Genomic DNA, 21,202 nt, shown 5'->3' with positions numbered 1-21,202 from the left:
ATTTTTAAATGATTTTAAACTTTTTTAAAAAGTTTTGAGTTCCAATTTTATTCTTCCCTCTCTTCCTTCTTTTTTGAAATGGTAAGCAATCTAATATAGATTATACATGTGCAGACATGTAAAACATTTCCATATTAGTCATTTAGTACAAAAAGAAGGAAGGAAGGAAGGAAGATTAATTTTTGCCAATCATAGATCACCTTACTTGATTTTTTAAATTCATATAGAAGTTTACATTTATTCTTGTTAAACATTTTACCATTAGATTTAGCCCACATTTCTAGCTTGTCAAGCTCTTTGGGAAACCTATATGTGCAAGTGTTAGCTATCCCTCTCAGCTTTGTTTACTCTCAGATTTAATAAATATGCTATCAGTGCCTTCAAGTCACAGATAAAACTGTTAAAGAGAAGAGGACCAACGACAGAACTTTGTTGCACTCTTTTTCCAGGTAGGCATCTTTTTTTTAGGAAGTTATCTGTCAAGGAATAAAGAGACTGGGATTCTACTCCCAGATTTTGAAGTGTTTTGATAAGCTGGAGTTTGGGGTCTCATTGTTCCTATGATAATAAAAATGGTAATTTTAATTAATCATTTCTGCCTTCCTAAGAGCTGCAAATTTCTGTTTCAAACAGCTTTAGAGTTTTGCTATAATAGAGTGTTAATGACTCAATACAAAGTTCTTATATACTTTTGCTCTAAAACCTATTCAATAAAATTCCTAGAGTATAGGCAAATAGTGTCTATAATCAAAGTTCAGAATCCATAAGGCAAAAGCCTCAAATATCAATATGTAGGGAGGTTTTTAGTACTCTATTGGAAACAAATGAGAGATCATGGAGCTATGAAAGAGGTCAGATAACTAGGTTCTATAATAGTAAAAGCAAAATTAATTGTAAGGCTCTAGATTTCTTACCGAACAGTGACAATTCTTTTACAAACAGAAAGGTCTTCTGGGTTGATGGTAGAAGGTACACATTGTAATTATAATTGGAGTGTAGGTAGTTATTCCTTTACCACGGTATTCCCAGTACCAAAATGGGACAGAGTTCCTCATCTTTCACACTGCCAATACTGCTAAATTTATTGCCTATTAGTTTCCCCCAGAGCTGCTGCCAAAACCTCTAGACTAATATCCAAGAATGGAACTACTTCCTATTTCCTATCATTTGTCTCACCCTGACTTTGTATCAGGAGTTCTTAACCTTGGATCCATGATTTTTTAAAATAAGCTTTTATAATTGTATTTAAATACCACGAGTTTCCTTTGTTATACTATGTATTTTATTTTATGCATTTAAGACTATTATTCCTAAAAGGGGTCCATAGGTTTTACCAGACTTTGAAGGTAGTTTGTGAAACAAAACAAGCTAAGTAAAGAACCAACTCTGTTTTTAGGGAGAAAAGGGCTTCTTGGAAGTATCACACTACTTCTATCATTGATTCTGTGATAATAATTGCTATTCCTCTTTATATCTGCAGACAAGGGATTTAGAGTGTGATTTTTCCATTTGTCAAAAGTTTTCTTCCTTTGAAAAGATTAGAGATCATGAAGTTCCTATGGATGATCTTCTGTTCCCTGATCCCAGACAACAGCACAGAAAAATAGTAATTTCATGAGATTGCCTTTTCATTTGATTATTCTGTCTCTTCTGTCTCCACCCAATTTCTATTCAATGTAATATAGAGTTGTCAGAGTGGTGAAGAAGAGGAGGAAGAAGAAAAGGAAAAGACCTTTGAAGTGAGTCTTCTTCAGAATTTGAACGCTGGAAACCCCCTTTCAAGCCAGCATACCAGGAACCCAGGAAAGTGACTACTCTGATGGCTGCCTGGGATAAAGAGAAAAATGGGAATATAGCATCCTCGCTACTCATTCTGCAAACACTATCTATTCATTCGGTAGACACTATTTACAATGTGTCCTGTTCCCCTGAGCTCTAGAAACATTCAACAACAAATAAGGATGTAAAACTGTAAAAACTAATTATGCTTTGGGTTACCTATGCTATTTTGGAATAGTCCTTGTATAGCTCAACATTTTTTAATGAATCATTTTCTCTGTTTTCTGAAGTTTTAAGAATCCATTTATCAAAGTTCTCTCTACTCATCTCTTTCTTTGTCTCTTGGTTGGACTCTGTCTCTTTTTGCCTTTCTCTTCTGTTTTTCTTTTACACCATACACACACATACACCCCAATACAAGAATATGGCTTAATTGAACATATTAACCCATTATCATTCTTTTCTCTCTTTAATCTGTTATTTTTCTTCATGGTGTAATAAAAGATCATTGGATTCGGAATCAAGAAATTGTGTTCAAATCCCATCTCTACCACTCATCTGACCAATGGAACCATAAGCAAACTACTTAATCACCCTAGTTCTCCCAAGTTCTCATTCATCTGTAATGATAATATAACTTCTAAGGTCCCTTCCAACTCTAGATATGTGGTCCTTTGATCTCTGAAAACTAGTTATCTATGTATGTTATACAGTAACTCTTTTGCCAACCAGAATATCTATACCCTAGGCATTCTGGAAGAAAAGAAGTTTCTCCAAATACTATAGAAAATCATAGTGGCTCCTTTATACCATACCTCTCTTGAGTAAGCCCACTCTATGCCCCCAAGCATGAAGAGATATTAGAAAACACTCTGTGTGCTAAATTTTCCTTCTATAGGAATTAAAGTGAAAGGAACGTGTTCCACTCATTAGTTCACAGAATGGGATTTAACCCTCCTAATATGAATGAAGTAAAAGCGAACAGCTTTGAAACAAGGGAAAGAGACCAAGAAATTCACTCCAAGGATTTTTTTCCTTGTGATTATGTTTTTATAACCTTCTATGAATTTATATTTATTCTCATTCTCTCTTTAAATATCTCTGTGTATATTTATATACTTATATACATACATACACACACACACATATATATCACATACACACCACACATATATGCATCTCTTAATTTTCTGACTAGTAAGATTTTCCTATACTATTTCTTATTCAGGAAAAAGAAATGGAGAAGCAGAAAACTCTTTATCAGCAAGCTCGCTTGCATGACCGTGGTGCTGCAGAGATGGTCCTTCAGATGATTAGTGCTAGCAAAGGTATTTTTTTTTGTATTAGTATTTTGTTAAACCTGGAGACAATTATATAAATACTATAAATGAAATTTCTGACTGGAAATTGTCTAAAGTTTGGTGCTATTTCTAGTTACCTAAATTGAGATGTAATGATTCTGTCTTTTATTTTTGGTATGACAGGTGAGATGGGACCCATGGTTGTAGAGACTCTGAAGCTTGGCATTGCCATTCTGAATGGGGGCAATCCTGGAGTGCAGCAGGTAATCGTGCTCCACATATAGATAGCAGCTCAGGAACATTCCCAAACTTCAGGTCTTTGGGGAATGACACGCTCTTTAGGCTATTGCCAATAGAAAGAATATAAGTGACAAAAACTATTAGTGTCTATTCTCATCATTGATCACCACTGAGTGTGATTAATGCAAGAAAGTAATAAGGCTAGGAGTTCCCCATAATAGAGTTTAATCAGTGTCTATGTTTTTCTGCTACTAAAGAAACAGAATACTTATTTTATTGATATTTGGGTAGGGAATATTGCATTGAAATGTACTTTTGGTGAGTGGAAACCTTTACTACATAACAAAGTAAGATATTACTATTCAAGGTGCTACATGAGCAAGAAATACTCTCCTAGAGTAAAATGCTCTCTACCAATGGGGATGAGAAATTGTCATTTCTTCAAAAAAAATTTGAGACATCCAATAATATGTGATATAAAAATGTTTATTGCTTTTCTCTTTAAAATGTATTTCCCATGCAGAAAATGCTGGACTATCTGAAGGAAAAAAAGGATGCTGGATTCTTTCAAAGCCTCTCTGGTCTTATGCAGTCTTGCAGGTAAATGAGGGAAATATAATTATGACATGTTTCCTAATTCCACTCTACTCAAGTAACCAACACGATCAAAGGGGCAACTTATCAGGAGATTGTTATGAGAGAGGAACAGGCATTTTAGAACATTTTGGAGAGGTTTCAGGCTCAGGCTTAGAGGTTAGGAATTAGATTTCAGATGCCTATAGCCTTCCAATCAATTTTCAAACACCATTTAATTAAGACAAAATTTATTTTGTCTTCCTTAGTCTCACCAAATTTTACCATCCTCTTGACCTCATCTCTTTCTCTCTCTTTTTTTAAATTTTCCTTTCAAAGATCAAGGGAGAATGTACAGACACACTGAGTCCTTCCCTAGATAAATTCCAATGAAAGCCAAACCTAAAGTGAGTGGAAAAGTCAGAAAATTAAATTTCCCATTAAGATACTTAACCAGCTTTACATTGTGTTTTCCCTAACTACAATGTAGTCTGGTGCTGTATTTTCAAATTTGTATAAATATTGGTATCATGTACCCCTGAAAGGTAAAAATATGTTAGTATTTGTATTATTGAGAAAGCATGAATTTGTACACAAGATATGTTTGGTATGCCTGTGCTGTAAACTATATCTCTTAAAAGTCTGTGGGCTTTCATACTTGGAAATGCATTTGAATTATTAAGTGAGACTGAATTGAAATTGCTGCCAAAAAATTCTCTTGGCCTCATGTATGATATACCTAACCTAAATATCATTGCCAAAGTAAGAATAAGTGATAACAAGTACTGGGCCTGGAGAATCAGCAGCAGAAGAAAGACGTGGAAAAAGAGGATTCTATCTTAGCTCAGTCTCAGCAATCTATGGTCAAAATGTAGTCACAGTAGTATCATTTACCCTATGTCTATAGACTTTTTGAAGAACTCCTAGTTAAGAAGTTCAATAATTGTAAGAGCACCTGGCAAATGTGTCCTTGTGAAAAGAAAACTTATAGAGAAATCATCCTATTCAGCTATAGCATCCTATCTGTGCCAGTTCTATTTGATTTTTTCTAGAATTTGAGATGAGATAACCTCTGCTTCTACTGTTCTCTATCTAGTGGCAAAAAAGTCAAAATGTATTTCTTGCCAGCTTTGGTGATTCAAGTAATTTCACTAACAGAAGCAGAGAATCATTCTATTGACGCCCCATCACTTAGAATGACAGGAATTCTAAGATTTCTCAGGATAAGACTATGCTCATTCTATAATTTTTTTGTTGTCTCTATTAAATATTTCACAATCTAAATATTTCACAAAACACAATCTATGACAGTTCTCTAAGAACAATTTTAGAAAACCTTCATCCATCAGAAAAAAAAAGTGAATACAAATTAGAATAAGAATTAACTAACTGAACTGTGAAAATGCTGTTCTTCAAAAGAAATTTCAGCAATTGCCTTTCAAGTACACTACATGTGATTGGTGCTGGCAGAGATACAAAGTTCGATAAAACTAAACACAGAGAACTAGCTTGTACTGATTCATGTGTCCTGAAATAATATCCTTAGGCACAACATTGAGATTTCTGCAACTCAGGATCTCTGAATCACAGTTTAGTATGTTACACTATTTGTACACAATGAGAGCAGCATGAGACAGTGAAAAGGCTGAAGTCGGAGAATCTGGGTTCAATACTAGCTTCCCTAGCCATCTTGGGCACATTTCTCAGCTTTAAAATGAATTATTTGAGCTAAATAGCCTCTAAGAGACCTTCAAGCTCTTACTTTAGGAGAATGTAATCCTATTATAGGATGTGCCTAGTTGATAGATATGATGTATAGCAACATAGTTCTTCTCATCTTTTTTCTCCCTGTCTCTTAAAAGTGTCCTTGATCTGAATGCATTTGAAAGGCAGAACAAAGCTGAAGGCCTTGGAATGGTTACTGAGGAAGGAACACGTATGTAATAATGAAAGCCACCTATTTCAGGATTTAAACCTTAATCACTTCTTATTGAAGTTCCCTCTTACTATTTGTTTAACAAGAAAAGACTAAGTCTATTTCAAGATAGTGTTTCTGTAGAAAATCTTGTTAAAGTATGTATGTGGCTTAAATTCTGTTTTAACTATAGGAAGTTTCGCCATAATGAAGTTTTTGCCAAAATGATTTTGTTGCTTTGGGTTTTCTTATCTTGTATTCTTTTTTCTTTCTCATCCCCAGTTATCGTTCGGGAGCGTGGTAAGTTTTAGTTTTTGGCTTGAGTAGCTATCATATGTTGAATGCTGAAATAGATCACCTTTAATTACGTCTTTCCTGATTCATTTTAGTTGCAGGAGTTGGATGGGAAGGCTTGCTTGTCAGGTCAATAAATATATTCCATCTATGAGACAGGTTACAGACTGAAACATTTACTGCTACTTGTTTTTGTTATAAAATATGCTTCATGTTACCTAAATCTTTTGGATTTTCTTGGGGGAGGGATTTGTTCTTTGGTCTCATCTTCATTTTAATTTAATTGGATTTACCCTAACATCAGAATATTTAGGAAGTAACATATTTTGTAGGTCTCTGTTTTTTCTTATAACTATCTACATTGGAAGAACCTCTTCTTTGGCTGTTAAACAGTGCTCACAGATGATCTCATATATTTTCAAGGTGAAAAGGTACTCCAGAATCATGAGTTTACCTGTGATCTCTTCAGATTCCTGCAGCTGCTTTGTGAAGGTCATAACAGTGGTAAGTCAATAGATTAAATTCTTGTGGGAAAAACAAAGAACAGAGACAAATCCAGCACTATTTACTTTATTTAAAACTTCCCATTGTGAATATATGAATTCATAAGGATCTGTTCCTAAGAAATCCTATAAAGGGAAAGCAAGCATAAGTGGTCCATAGCTTAAAGGAATTGATTAACACCTGTTAGGGTGTTTCCAATATTCAAACTATGTAATGCAAACTCTTCTTAGTGCCCTTTATTTTTATTTTTCCTCTCTTAATGGAAAAAGCTATCTTCAGGGTAAAGTAGATGCTTAAGTAACAAATCAATCCATAAGCTCCCTGATGTCTTTAAAAAAAAAAAAAAAGTCAGTGCTTTTAAGATTATGTAGATAATATATTTCCACTTAGCCGAGCTAGGAAAGGATGATAGTAACAAGAATGAGGCAGCCCTCATTCCCCGGAATGATTCTTTCAGACTTTCAGAACTTCCTTCGTACTCAAATGGGCAATACCACCACTGTGAATATCATCATCAGTACTGTTGACTACCTCCTACGCCTTCAGGTAAGCAAAGAGATTCTTGGCCAGAGCTCTAGAGTTTGTAGCCATTTTCCCCAGAAGTTTAGGCCAAGGCTTAAACATCTAGATATTAGAGATGTGACAGAATTCAATAAAAATATATAAAAAAGGCAAGGTTAATCCATAATGACATAGGTATAGGGAATACAGAGACTGAGACAATTTCCTGTGAATCAGACTTCTTAAGCATAAACTCTAGGAAAAGGCCAAAATCCGAATTATCCATTATACATATAAATGTCCATTTCTGTTCCATTCTTCATTTTTCCTCATTCACACTAATCTAAACTTAATGAACAATAGTTGCAAAGTAAATAAGATAGAGGGGATTTAAGGGATAGTGAAGAGGAAAATTTTTTAGAAGAGTACAGAAAGGTAAGTAGAGTTTTGAGAATAAAATGAATGAAAAAGATTTTAGTGAAGGTCATGGATTTTATCATGTAAAAGTAAAATTCCATAAATTAAGAACAGGCAATCTTTTTTGATTCTTACCTCCCATTTTTCATTATGACTAAATTGTTTCTAAAAAGAGCCATTCATACTTGCTTAGTTCTGTTTAGAGCCTCTGCTGTCTCTTAAAGAGGAACATTTAAGCTTGGGAGATGCTAATTTTCTAGAGTTTCTATATATTTTCATTGGGTTCCAAGGTGGTGACAGAGTTAAAGAGGAATAGGAAGATACAAAATTCCCCTGCACCATTCTATAACACTTAGTTTGGATGTAAGGGCTGAAAAATTAATTTATCTTGTTTGTTCTTAGGAATCAATCAGTGACTTCTATTGGTACTATTCAGGGAAGGACATCATTGATGAATCTGGACAGCGAAACTTCTCTAAAGCTTTGGCTGTGACCAAACAGATTTTCAATTCCCTTACAGAGTACATCCAGGTAACATATTGCTGAGTCCATGCTTATAAACATATGCATAGATGATGGGCATATTGATTTTTATGATGTACAGAATAAATCGCTAAGTAATCCAAGGTTTGTCTCATTTTATTCCCCCACTGTGTGTTTTAGACTTAGAGCAAGCCATTGAGCTACTCTGAACTGTCTAATTCTCATTGATGAAAAAATAAATTCCTCATAATTCAATCTTAAATCTTAATATTGTTGCCCAGAATCATAAGATTAAAATGAACATGCTTAAGACTTTTGAATTTATAAAAGAAGGTCATGGAGTTTACCATATATAAGAAATTCTTTCTGATCCTTACCTTGCATTTTTTATATATTTTTTTATATTTTATATTTTTATAAAAGTTCTGTTAAATCACATAAATTATATGAAGAAAACATTCTACAATGTAGATTCTGGGTTTAGTGCCTACATTTTGCAGGGAATCATACCATATGTAGAGAATCTGACTTTTCCTAAAGAAGCCTAGCAAAATGTATAAAGGTAGAGAAGCTTCAATTTGGTAATATTTGGTATTTAGGATTTTTTAAGTGGGTCTTTAAAACATCTGTGCTATATAACAAATGAACTTTTAAAACAAAATTGAATTTTAACCCCCAATTATCATTGCCAGGTGATATCTTAGAGTAAGACTCATTAATATCATTCATTCAACAAATAATTACAGAATACAAACCATGTATATATAGCATTTTGTTAGGCTTATAAATCAGTGTAAGACACCTGCCAAGTTAAGTAGACTCAAATAGAGAAGATATGTGAAAATATGAATAACAGTAACACAAAGCAGTCTGTAATCAAATTCTAAATCAGCGTCATAAACAGCAAACCTTTGTTTGTTTTAATTCAGAGAAGAGAGAGATCACCATGAACTGAAATGGACAATGAAGGCTTCACCAAGGAGATAGTCCTTAAGTTAAATTTTAAATTTGGAAGTGTAGGATCAGCATGAGAAAAGAGGGTATTTCAAGAACAATTTCGGGAGAAAATTTAGAGGCAATTATATAACATATACAAAAGAAAGAGAATAGACTAGATTACCTTTGTAGTTTCTTCTAGTCAAACAATTCTATGTTCAGAAAATATATTTGAGGAAAACCACCTAAGATACGAAAAATAATTTTTAATTACTGAATGACAGTGTAAACAGGAAACAAGTACCAGCTTTTTGAGAGATTTTTAGAGGCCACGAATAGGGATTCAGAATATGACTTGGTTTTTATGTGATACTTGTTCTTATTTCCATAGGGCCCTTGCATTGGAAACCAGCAGAGCCTGGCTCATAGCAGATTGTGGGATGCAGTTGTTGGCTTCCTTCATGTGTTTGCTAACATGCAGATGAAACTCTCTCAGGTACTGACACCCATCATCATAGCAAATCATAGTGTGTGAAATGGTTCCAAGCCAGAAACTTTTTTCCACTGTAGATGAGTGAATGAGTGAGATAGGCAGATGGGTGGGATGGTACTGTGGAGCACTCTTGAATCTCATCCTGAAACTAAGGATTAAAGTACAAATGCTTTACAAAAATCATTAGTGTCATTAAACTCTTTTTCAATGGGATAACACTTCTGAATTATCTTAAGCAACCAATGAAACCATGATTCTTCATTGTTTTAGTGCTTTATTTCCCTAATCTTAGTCCTTCTTACTTCCTAGTAACTAACTCCTCATTTTGACTTATAAGCACTTTAAATAAATCCCATCCAATATCAGATCTTTTTGACTTTCCATCTCTCACTTAATCTCTCACCATTGCCTTCCTGTCTTAGGCATGTCAATCAACACTCACTTCTCTATCAAGATGAATCAAGATAGCTCAAAGTGTTTATTGTTTTTAATAAATGTGGCGTATGTAGGAGTAGACTTCCTCTCTCCATGGTAACACATAACAGAACCTGAGTATGTTTTAAGTTGATTAGAGGATCATTTGCAGAATTACTTTAAATAATGTGTCAAAAATGTACAGGGCTGGCATATCTACCTGGAATGTTCTCTACTACCCCTCTTATTTTTCACTTTTTGGCTTTGAATTTGTGAAAGAAAAGATTAACTGGGAAAATACTGAACTGGCTAGTCTGTATTAGTTACTATATGATCTATTTGCATCTTGCTTAGAGAACAATTAGGGAAGTCCCCCTATTGCCATATCACCTATTACAGTAATTTTTTTGTTTAATAATCAAAATTGTGCTGAACAAATGACTTAAAGAGAAATGTATTTGAAGGAAATGTAGTCACATTTCAGAAATTAATTCTCCTAATAAAGTAAATAATTGCCTTATCAGAGAGAAAAAAAGAACTCTCAAGAGCCAATAAACATTTATTTAGCACGTATTGAAGGACAGACACCATGCTAAATATTGGTGATAAAAGAAAGGTTAAAATAGTTCTTGTTTCAAACTCTGAGTCTGATGAGGAAGACAACATGTAAATAACTATATTGTTGTTCCTGATTAGTTATTTGTCAGTCATATTGTACTCTTCATGACCCATTTGGGTTTTTCTTGATAAAGGTACTAGAATACTTTACCATTTCCTTCCTAAGTTCATTTTGCAGAGGAGAATACTGAGGCAAACAGGGCTGAGTGACTTGCTCAGGGTCACTGACACAGCTAGTGCACGTCTGAGGCTGGATTTAAATTCAGAAAGAGGAGTTTTCCTGACTGCACCATCACACTACTCTAAATAACTGTATAGTTAAGATATATTCAGGATAAATTTGAAATATTCAAAGGAAGATACTAGATTTAAAGGAGATCTGGAAATACTTTCTGTAGAAGGGAGGATTTTAGTTAGGTCTCAAAGCCCAGGAAGCCCAGAGATAGCAGGAGAGAGAACACTCAAGGCATAAGGGAAAGATACTGAAAATATTTTGAGTTGAGAGATGAAGTGTCTTGTTCGAGGAACAGTAAAAAGGTCAGTCACTGGATTGTAAAGTACCTAAGTATAAGGTGTAAGAAGACTGGAAATCTAAAGGTTAGAAAGGGCTTTTAAAGCAAAATAAAGAATTCTATGTTTGATCCTGAAGTTGATAGGGATCCAATGGAGTTTATTGAGTGTGTGTATAAGTAAGGAATTAAAGATTATCTGCTAGATAATATAGGATGACTGAATCAAGGGGTATATTAGAGGATTTGGTCTTATATAGTCAACTTTTTAGAGACTGAAATAAAGAAGAGAATGAGATGTTAAAGGATTTTGAGATGTAAAGAAATGAAAAGAAGAGGGGGCTTATGGCAAATGGTCTTTATTTTCTCATACAGAATGAGAGAAAGTTCTCAGCTGAGAAAGAATGAGGAAGAAATAGCATGGTAAGCTTAAGGAAAGAAAAGAAGGTTTTGAATAGCCTCTATGGAAAATAGGATAGTCAATTAGAGATGAGTAAAAGAATTGTCATATTATGATGAGCACCTAGTTAAGATTGGTATCATAAATGTGTAGTGAACCCAGTTCTACTTTATGATTTCCTCCAGGTCTATTCAACAGCATGTAAACTTGACAAGTTTACAAAGTTGATACAGTTGAAGAAGATACAAAGTTGAACCAGTTAACTATAGAATTGAAATCAGGAAGAAAGTTAAAGGTATAATAGTGGTCTAGTAATGAAGGCTAGAAAGGCTTAATGAGGAAGAGTATTCTTTCTTAGGAAAGTTGAGTTTAAAGAGAGCAATATAAGTTTTGATAACACAAGAGGATTTTACCTTTTGATTCTTAAAAGGAAATTTATTGTGGATGCTGGCAAGATCAAGCTATATCTATCCCTATGTAGGGATATGTAGGTGAAGTGGAATGGAAGAATAAGTGATGGGAGTTGAAGAGATTGAAAACATGGAAACAGTGTTTGAAGGGATATCAACCTGTACATCAAAATTCTCTCGAATAAGTGCAGGGCAACTAATTGGAACAGTGAATATTCTCATCTGGATGAGGAAATGGCAAACCACTCCAGTATCTTTGCCAAGAAAACCCCAAATAGAGTCATGAAGAGTCAGACACAACTGAACAAAAAACATGCAAACAAAAAGAATAAGAGCAGGAGTTGAAATGAAGATGAAAATTGTGAGCCCAGATACTAGTCTTCTTAAGAAAGAAGAAAGAATACTTTTCCTTTAGGACTGATAAATAATTGCTTCTCTAATTGTGATTGACAAAGTTGATAAATTTGAATGGAGTGAAGCTCAAAGAATCATTAAGTTTCTAAGTAACAAGAGAGGAGTAATGAGTATTCCAATACCCTGCATAGGAACAATATTGGGAGTTGATATTAGGGCTGCTTTGTCACTATGGGGGAGACATCTCTAAGTTCAGGTTGACAAAAGGAAGGGAATTTTGTAAATTATATAATGGGAGTATGGCACAGTGGAAAGGGCAGGTAGAGCTGGAATGGAGGGAAAAAGTTTAAATGAATAGGTATCAGACATTGGAAAGTTAGGATTAGGAACAGGCAATACATTATTCATGGATTAGAAGTAGAACAAATGGGGAAAATTTGTAACTTATAGGGGTCTTACAAGAGGACACCAGTGACCTTCCTCCTATTCAAGTCAGGTGTTGGAATAAGTAGGCTTATTATTTTACATGAACTTTGACATTCTCTGAAAAGGGGAAGGCAGGAAGTTATTTATTTGTATGATGTCCATAATTTGATGTATTTAAATATGCCATGCTCTGGTTAGTTCCACCATACTGTGTTAGGTAATACTTTTATCCTTCCTTACACTAGTTCATTCCAAGGCCCTGAATAGCCTTCAGCCCATTTCCTCAAAGCATGGTATGCTTCCTTATTGCTCTCTGTTTTGTTAAGCGTGCACTTAATTTATGGCTATCTCTTATTATTGTTCTAGGATTCCAGTCAGATTAAATTGCTGAAAGAACTCTTAGATCTCTTACAAGACATGGTGGTGATGCTGCTTTCCCTCCTGGAAGGTGAGGCTTTTGGTATAATTATAAATTCACAGATTCTTTTTTTTGGGGGGGTGAGCTGCTATATACAGGTCTTTTCTGGCAGGTCTTTTAGATCAAGCTTAATAAAACAAATATTGAAAAGGATAATCTCGGGAAAATGAGTGGGAGCAAATGAATAAGTGGGAGGGAAGGGAAAGAAGACTAAAACCAACTGATTTCTATGAATGGAAATACAGAATCATTTACAGGAGGAAAAAAAAAAACACTAGCCTTTGTTTGTTTTCTTTCTTTGCTTTCCTTTCTTACTGTTTTCAACTAGACTGCTATAAACTCTGTATCTGTGCCATCTAATAGGGAACTATAAGTTTCAAAGGGATGGCAATAATATCACTTACCCCTTTGTAGTCCTCTGATACAGTTGCTCTAGCTTTATGCCAAAGGAGAGGGAGTGGAACAGATATCATGCTATTTCATTTTATTTATTCTTTCCTTTATTGCTGCTTTCTCCATTGTTTCTTAGTGGATCACCTTTTCTGGCTTTGACATACACACACACACACACACACACACACACACACACACACATCTTCCTAGAGAAGACAGTATAGCAGAAATTGTTTTATTGGAGCTGGCTTATACTGACTTATGAGAGCTGATTTTTAAAATTTCCGTATAGAGAAAAATTTTATGGTACCATGTGCATAGTTATTTTTACCTGCCCAGTTCCATCATGATTCAAGAACAATAATAACATGTTTTGTGTATCTACTTATCTTGCCTCATAGGGAATGTTGTAAATGGAACCATTGGTAAGCAGATGGTTGACACCCTTGTAGAGTCATCTACTAATGTAGAAATGATATTGAAATTCTTTGACATGTTCCTGAAACTGAAGGACTTGACCAACTCAGATGCCTTCAAAGAATATGACCCAGATGGGAAAGGAATTATCTCTAAGAAGGAATTCCAGAAAGCCATGGAAGGGCAGAAACAGTATCCCCAGTCAGAGATTGAGTTTCTCCTTTCCTGTGCAGAGACTGATGAGAATGACATGTTTAATTACGTTGATTTTGTGGACAGGTTCCATGAGCCAGCCAAAGACATTGGGTTTAATGTAGCTGTGTTACTAACCAATCTTTCAGAACACATGCCCAATGATTCCCGCCTGCAGTGTTTATTGGATCCCGCTGAAAGTGTCCTGAATTACTTTGAACCATATCTGGGGCGCATTGAGATAATGGGTGGAGCCAAGAAAATTGAACGTGTTTACTTTGAGATCAGTGAGTCTAGCCGAACACAGTGGGAGAAACCTCAGGTTAAAGAGTCTAAACGACAGTTTATCTTCGATGTTGTCAATGAAGGTGGGGAACAGGAAAAGATGGAATTATTTGTAAACTTCTGTGAAGACACAATCTTTGAAATGCAGCTGGCATCCCAAATCTCTGAATCTGACTCAGTTGAAAGACCTGAAGAGGAAGAGGATGAAGAAGAGTCTTCCTGCATAGTAGAAACTAAGGAGGATGAAGAAGAAAACAAAACACTGGAGTCTGCTTCTGCTTTTGCCACAGCCTGTGTCTCAGTGAAGAGAAATGTGACAAGTTTTCTGAAAATGTCCAGTCTTAGAAACCTCAAGAAGCAGTACAGGAAGGTGAAGAAAATGACTGTCAAAGAACTGGTCAAAGTGTTTTTTTCTTTCTTCTGGATGTTTTTTGTGGGATTGTTCCAATTGTTCTTCACCATTGTGTGGGGAATCTTTCAGATTCTCTGGAATACTGTGTTTGGGGGGGGCTTGGTAGAAGGAGCAAAGAACATCAGAGTAACCAAGATCCTTGGTGACATGCCTGATCCTACACAGTTTGGCATCCATGATGATGTTATAGAAGCAGAAAGGGCAGAAGTGACTGAGCAGAGCATCACAGCCGAACTGGTGCATTTTGTGAAGGGTGAGAAGGGAGAGGCAGATATCATGTCCGATCTTCTTGGGCTCCACCCAAAGAAGGAAGGTGGCCCAAAGCATGGCCCTGACCCTGGCCTTGGGGATCTCTCTGAGATCATTGGAAACGATGGGCCCCCCACCTTAGAGAGCACAGTTCGGAAGAAAAGGAAAGCACAGGTAAGCAGAATCTGCTTATCTACCTTTCTTCACCCTCAGGAATGTGAATGTGCCTTCTAATAGCTGCTGTAAACTATCCCTAGTAAAGCCAGTAATTAAATAAATCAGCAGTATTTTAGATTACACTGATCTTGGGATATTAAAATCCTGAGAACCTAAAACTAAGGAGTTTCCACTGACCAGAGAGCTCTCATCTTGTAGGATCCATGGTGCATCCGCTGTATTCCCTAACCCTATCCCAGCCTCCTTCTCTTTGGTAGGAAAATACATTTATTGCTAATTGAATGTGAAAGTTTAGACAGAGTGAATTTTGGAATGAAGCAGACACAAAAGGAGGTTTATTGTCATGAGATAATACATCTGTAGTGTCTTAGAAGATTTAAAAAGCCATGATTACTATAGTTGACTTAGGCTTTCAAGATATGTTAACATATCCAGAACCACATGCTCATCAGAAGATGATTCATTTCTTTCCTTTGTGATGCTGCTAATATCTTTCAAATGAGATAATGTAGGTTAAGTGCTTTGTAAATCATATGAGCTTTTCTTATATGTGAACAATTGCTATCATTATTAATACTACAATCCTAATTGTATGGGAAACTAGTCAGCCAGAGAAGAGGAGAGAAAATAAGGTATCCTGTTTGATTGTTACTTTTTCTCTAGGCAGCAGAAATGAAAACTGAAAGTGAAAGAGAAGGAAAAGTGGAATCTGAGAAGGCAGAGTAAGTTCTGGTTGATGTTTTCTTGGTGTTTCCTGTTCTAGTTGTCATGGTTGATAACCAAGAAATACATCCCAAATCCAAACCTCAGTGGTGAAAAATCAACTAGCATTTTTTCCTAATATTAAGTGAGGACCTCTCTGACTTTGATCTCTTCTTGATCATTTCTTCCTGTTCCACAACTTCCTCCTTTATCTTCTTAGTTGGTTTAACACACACACACACACACACACACACACACACACACACACACCCCTCCTCTTTCCTGCAATCTCTTTTTACCTTGCTGTCTCTTAATACTTAGATAACTTTTCCCCTCTCCTTTCATAAGTGTTTCAAAAATCATAGTTTGGAAGTTTCTAATATACCTAAATGAACATCACTGTAGCTATTGATGCTTTTATGATGTCTCAGAAAGTGGATATTCAAACCTGGGACACATTTTCCTCTGTATTAGCTGTAATCATCCTATTGCATGAAATATAAAGGCTTTACCTTCTCATTATATCACTTAACTTTCTAACTCCCAGTGGTTTGGCCCAACCTTGTGCACAGCACTTAACCAATTTCAGAAAAATGTTTGAGAGAACCAAATACTATATTAAGTGCAAAGTAAATGAGAGAAAATGATAGTTTAAAAAAAAGGGATGAAGTATATGAGAAAATGACAACTTAAAAGAAAATGGTTATTTTTGAGCCAATAATCCTGAGAACAGACTGCATAACTTATGATCCATAAATTCATAAATGAAGAAGTATCTAAAATTAAGAGTAAATAATAAGGGGCAGCTAGATGGTGCAGTGAATAGAGCACTGGCCCTGAAGTCAGGAGGACCTGAGTTCAAATCTAGTTATGTGAGCGTGGGCAAGTTACTTAACTCCAATTACCTCACCAAAAAATGAATAACAAAAAAAGAGAGTAAATAATAAACTGTACCAAAATATCACCCCAACATTTATTAATCATTCACCCAATGAATATTTATTGAATATCTATTATGGATGGTTCTGTGTGGGATAAAATGATGTGTAAAATAGGGATTATGTCCTTAAGGAGCTTACCTGTGTGTCTCCTTCCTATCTTAACTAAATTCCTTTTCTGTACAGTCTTTCTCTTATTTGTGATCTTTCTGGGTCTGATATTTCCTAGTTAATCTGAACTAAGTGGGCTTCTTATTCTTTTTTTTAGTGTGGAAGATGGAGAAAAGGGGGACAAAGTTAAGGAGGAGGAACAACAAGAAGAAAACTTGGGTGGGGAGAGGACCAAGAAGAAGCGTCGTCATGGCCAAAAGGAGGATAGGCCTGAAGCCTTCATGGCTAATTTTTTCAAAGGCCTAGAAATTTATCAGACCAAAATGTTGGTAAGCACTTTACCTAATACATCTGATTCAGAAACCAATTCCAGTTGAATTCCTCATTCCTCTTGGAATGAAGTGCCCAATAGAACATACAGTACTTACCTTCTACCTCATTTTCACCATTTTGTTACCCTCTACTCCTTCTATTCCCATTCATTCTCTTTTGATTTCTCCCATTTTATATATCCCTTTTTGCATTGAGAAAAGAAGAAAAAGAAGAAAGAAAAGGGAAAAATAACAAGTAACTATCTTCCATGTATAGCACATAATCATCATTTAATAAACACTTGTTAGTGATTTTTGTCTTTGGAAGTCCAGGCCTTTTTTGGCTTAATTTTCCTCCAGGAGGTCAAGAGATTTTCACATATGTAATACTTTCCCTTATATTTGGGAAACCTTAAAAGAAATCTCTGGTAGGTTGTATTCCGTTGGAAATTGATACTCATAATGATAGATTTTGTTACACAAAAATATCATGAAGGCTACAGACTGGCCTATTAATACCAATTTTGCTGATAATATTGCTGGTCTATAGAGTCCTCTACAATCCAAGTAACTTTTATAATATTGTTATGATAGGAAAGTGCTTTTGAGCTTTGATTGGAGGTTCTAGAGAGTATATTTTCCTTGCCCATGTTTCCAATAACAATGTCTATTACCCTAAAGAAAGCAGGAATTTCTTTGGCTCTGAGCTATCACTATTCCACACTTCAGCTGTGGCAGTTCCAGTAGGGAATGTTTCCAGGCTTTAAATTGAGAAGGAAAATGAAGAATTGACTATGGCAATTATAATTTCCATTGGAAAAGGAGCAGAGGAAACAGCTCTCCTGGATAGTAGCTCCAACCTTCTTATCATAAGTAAGAATTATTTGTTCATAAGCAAAGTGTCCCTGCTTTTTATATTTAGCCATCATTAACAATGACCATTTTATAACAGAATGTTTACCCACTATCTGCCAGCAGCCTTAGATACTTAGCTTACCTATAAAAGAACAAGTCCAGAGCAGGGTTTCTTCAAACACTGTGTTTAAAATCACTTTCTGGCTGCTCCAAAGTAAGACATATTTGAAATAGAAAGCCCAGGATAATCCCAGAAAAGTGATTGCCAATGCAGGTGTTATTAGACAAGATTTTAACCTAGTGAGTTTTAAATGACTTGGGGAAAGAAAAAGGATATATAGAATAAAATGTCTCCTCCCACCCCCTGTTCTCATATTTTTTCTTTTCTATCCAGCATTACCTGGCCAGGAATTTCTACAACCTGAGATTCCTTGCTTTGTTTGTGGCCTTTGCCATTAATTTCATCCTACTCTTCTACAAGGTAAAGCTTCCTTTGTTCATTCAGGGGTTATTTATTTACTATATGTCCATGGGATATGTGAAGTCATACCAGGGGTCTTCCTCCAGGCACTATACTTCTTAAATAGCTTCCACCAAAAATAAATAAATAAATAAAAAATAAAAACTGCCATTTGCCAAAGGGCCTGATCATTGATTTTAAAGAATCTTAGACTTTGAAAGTGGAAGGCCTTAGTGGCCATCATATTCAATGAATCACTATAAAATGAATACCTTCCATAACATTCCATAACATCTAATTTTGCCCAGACCCTTGAATAAGATCTTCAGAATCCATTACCTCTTAATTACCTAATTATTGGAAATTTGTTTTGTCACATGAAGTCTGAATGTGTTTCTTTTCAGCTTCTGTCCATTGCTCTGAGTTCAACCTTCTGTAGCCAAGAAAAATAAGTCTAATCCTTCTTCCATATGATAGCCCTTCACATGCACAAGATAGATACATATCCCCAAATGTTCTTTTCTCCAAACTAAACATCCTTAGCTCCATTAGTTGAATTTCAAATAACATGAATTTGAAGATTTTTACAACCTTGGGTGCTCTTCTTTTAAAGACCCTCTAGCTTATCAATGTATGCTTACTGGAACCTAGAACTGAATACAACTCTCACTGCCTCATTCCTGGAACCTTTATTCAACCTGTAGCATTATTTGTTTGGATATTATATCATCCTATTTACTTTGAGTGAAGTTATATCTGCTAGAACCCCAGATATTTTTTTCAGAAGAATTTTTTTCTATCCAGAGTTCCCTCATGTTGATTTTTTGAACCAAGCTTTAAACTTTGCCTTGGCTATTATTTTCATTTTATTTGATATAACCCATTGTTTTAGCCTGTCCAGATATTTTTGAATCCTAACTCAGTGTTTGCTTTCTTCCCAATGAAAACTTGATACACATCATAGATGACTTTATCTAAAGCATGAAGGGCTGATGTCAACCCATTTTAGAGTCAAATGCAAATTCTTTGGAACTTCCCTGAAGACCTCTTTAATTAATCTATTGATTACTCTATGGGTCTGGCAGTTCAATAAATTGTACATTAATCTTGCTGTACTATGATCTAGCCCACATTTCTGTCTTTTTTTTTTTTTTACAAGAATAAAATGAAAGACTTTTATCAGATCGTTTGCAAAAAACTAAATAAACTGTTTCTAAACATTCCCTTAGTCCAGGAATGGTAGTAGATGCCTATAATCCCTACCACTGGGAAGGCTGAGGGTGGAGATTACTTGAGTTCACAAATTGTAATCTACAGCAGGTAAAAGCAATTGAATGTAGTCAATCAAGTCTACATTAAGTCTCACACCCAGATGCTGAGCTCTAGGATCAGGAGCCATGAGGCTGCCTCAGGATGGTTGAACTGGCCCAGGCGAAACATCTTGTGACAATCAGTAAATCAGTAATGAGATTGAGCTCTCGAGAGACTGCTGTACTTCCAGCCAAGGAAAGATAAAGCAATTAGTCTCAAAAACAAAAGAAACAAGAAACAAAAAAATAACACATTCTCCTTATATACGAGTTTAATAATTTTGCCAACAAAAGAAATAATATTAGTCTTGTATGTTCTGTTCTTATTGAAGTCATACTGGGTTTTAATGATCATCACTTTTTTTCTTTTATGTTCACTATCTTGTCTAGAATATTACCCAAAATTCAAGTCTAGTTCATTGGCATATAGATTTCAGATCCCATTCTCTTGTTTTGTTTTGTTTTTTTAAATGGAGATATTTGATTTTTTCCAATCCTATCGTTGCACTACTATTCTTTCATGATTTAATTTGGATAACACTTACTGTAACTCAGTAGTCATATCTGCCACAACTTCTATAATGAAAGATGTAATTTATTTGAACAAAGTGACTTTTCATCTAAAATAGTTAAGTGCTATATTGTTCAGTGTTTTCAGTCACGTCCAACTCTTAGATTTTGGTTTTTCTTAGCAAAGATCCCGGAGTGGTTTGCCATTTTCTTGTCCAGCTCATTTTACAGATAAAGAAACTAAGGCAAATAGGATTAAGTGCCCAGGATCAAACAGCTAATTGGAATCTGAGGCCAAGTTTGAACTTATAAAGCAATCTTCCAGACTCCAGACTCAGCAATTTCTCCTTTGTGCCACCTGGCTATCCAAATATTCTTAGCATCTTCTTAATTAACTTAGGTATTAATTCTTTATTACCCATAGTTATTTTGTTTTCCAATCCAACTATCTTCTCTTTGGTTTAGAAAACAAAGACAAAATATCTTTATCTCATCCACCAAACTTAGTAGTTATATCTTTTTTTTTTTTTTACTTTTCCCACCTTCTTTTCCCACAAATAACAAAAATAAAGCCCTTTTTTATTAGCTTTATGTGTTCTTTTTCCCCAGCTTCAAGTCATTCTGAGTTTTATCATTCTTTTATATTGTTTTTATAGGATGATATAATGCTTTTGCATTCATCCTCTCTTACCTGCTCTTGGAATCTCTGGTTTATTTTTCTTATTAATCATATTTTAGGCATTTGTGTACAGACAATTTGAGTTTTATTGCTGGCTTCTTCCTTATATCTTCTGTGAATTTCTAGGTTTTTCAATTGCTGTTCTAATTGTGTTTTAATAATTCTCAATGGTAGGTCACTTGAGAAATATACATAGACAATTCACTCCCTTCTCCT

General features: G+C 35.1%; 1 protein-coding gene across 1 annotated transcript in view; it reads left to right on the top strand.

Annotated features, from left to right (window-relative positions):
• Window positions 1-21,202, top strand: part of RYR3 (ryanodine receptor 3) — a 438,620-nt gene that overhangs the window by 374,970 nt on the left and 42,448 nt on the right. The window contains exons 65-79 of the mRNA XM_051973649.1: window positions 1,686-1,739; window positions 3,008-3,107; window positions 3,264-3,343; window positions 3,844-3,920; window positions 5,756-5,829; window positions 6,091-6,108; window positions 6,526-6,606; window positions 7,064-7,152; window positions 7,927-8,055; window positions 9,335-9,439; window positions 12,934-13,015; window positions 13,780-15,107; window positions 15,774-15,832; window positions 17,019-17,190; window positions 18,422-18,508. Coding sequence (XP_051829609.1) covers window positions 1,686-1,739; window positions 3,008-3,107; window positions 3,264-3,343; window positions 3,844-3,920; window positions 5,756-5,829; window positions 6,091-6,108; window positions 6,526-6,606; window positions 7,064-7,152; window positions 7,927-8,055; window positions 9,335-9,439; window positions 12,934-13,015; window positions 13,780-15,107; window positions 15,774-15,832; window positions 17,019-17,190; window positions 18,422-18,508 — 2,535 coding nt within the window. The remainder of the gene's footprint in view (window positions 1-1,685; window positions 1,740-3,007; window positions 3,108-3,263; window positions 3,344-3,843; window positions 3,921-5,755; window positions 5,830-6,090; window positions 6,109-6,525; window positions 6,607-7,063; window positions 7,153-7,926; window positions 8,056-9,334; window positions 9,440-12,933; window positions 13,016-13,779; window positions 15,108-15,773; window positions 15,833-17,018; window positions 17,191-18,421; window positions 18,509-21,202) is intronic.

The sequence above is a fragment of the Antechinus flavipes genome, chromosome 2 (assembly GCF_016432865.1).
Source record: "Antechinus flavipes isolate AdamAnt ecotype Samford, QLD, Australia chromosome 2, AdamAnt_v2, whole genome shotgun sequence".
NCBI lineage: Eukaryota > Metazoa > Chordata > Mammalia > Dasyuromorphia > Dasyuridae > Antechinus > Antechinus flavipes.
This window is presented reverse-complemented; position numbering and strand designations above follow the sequence as displayed.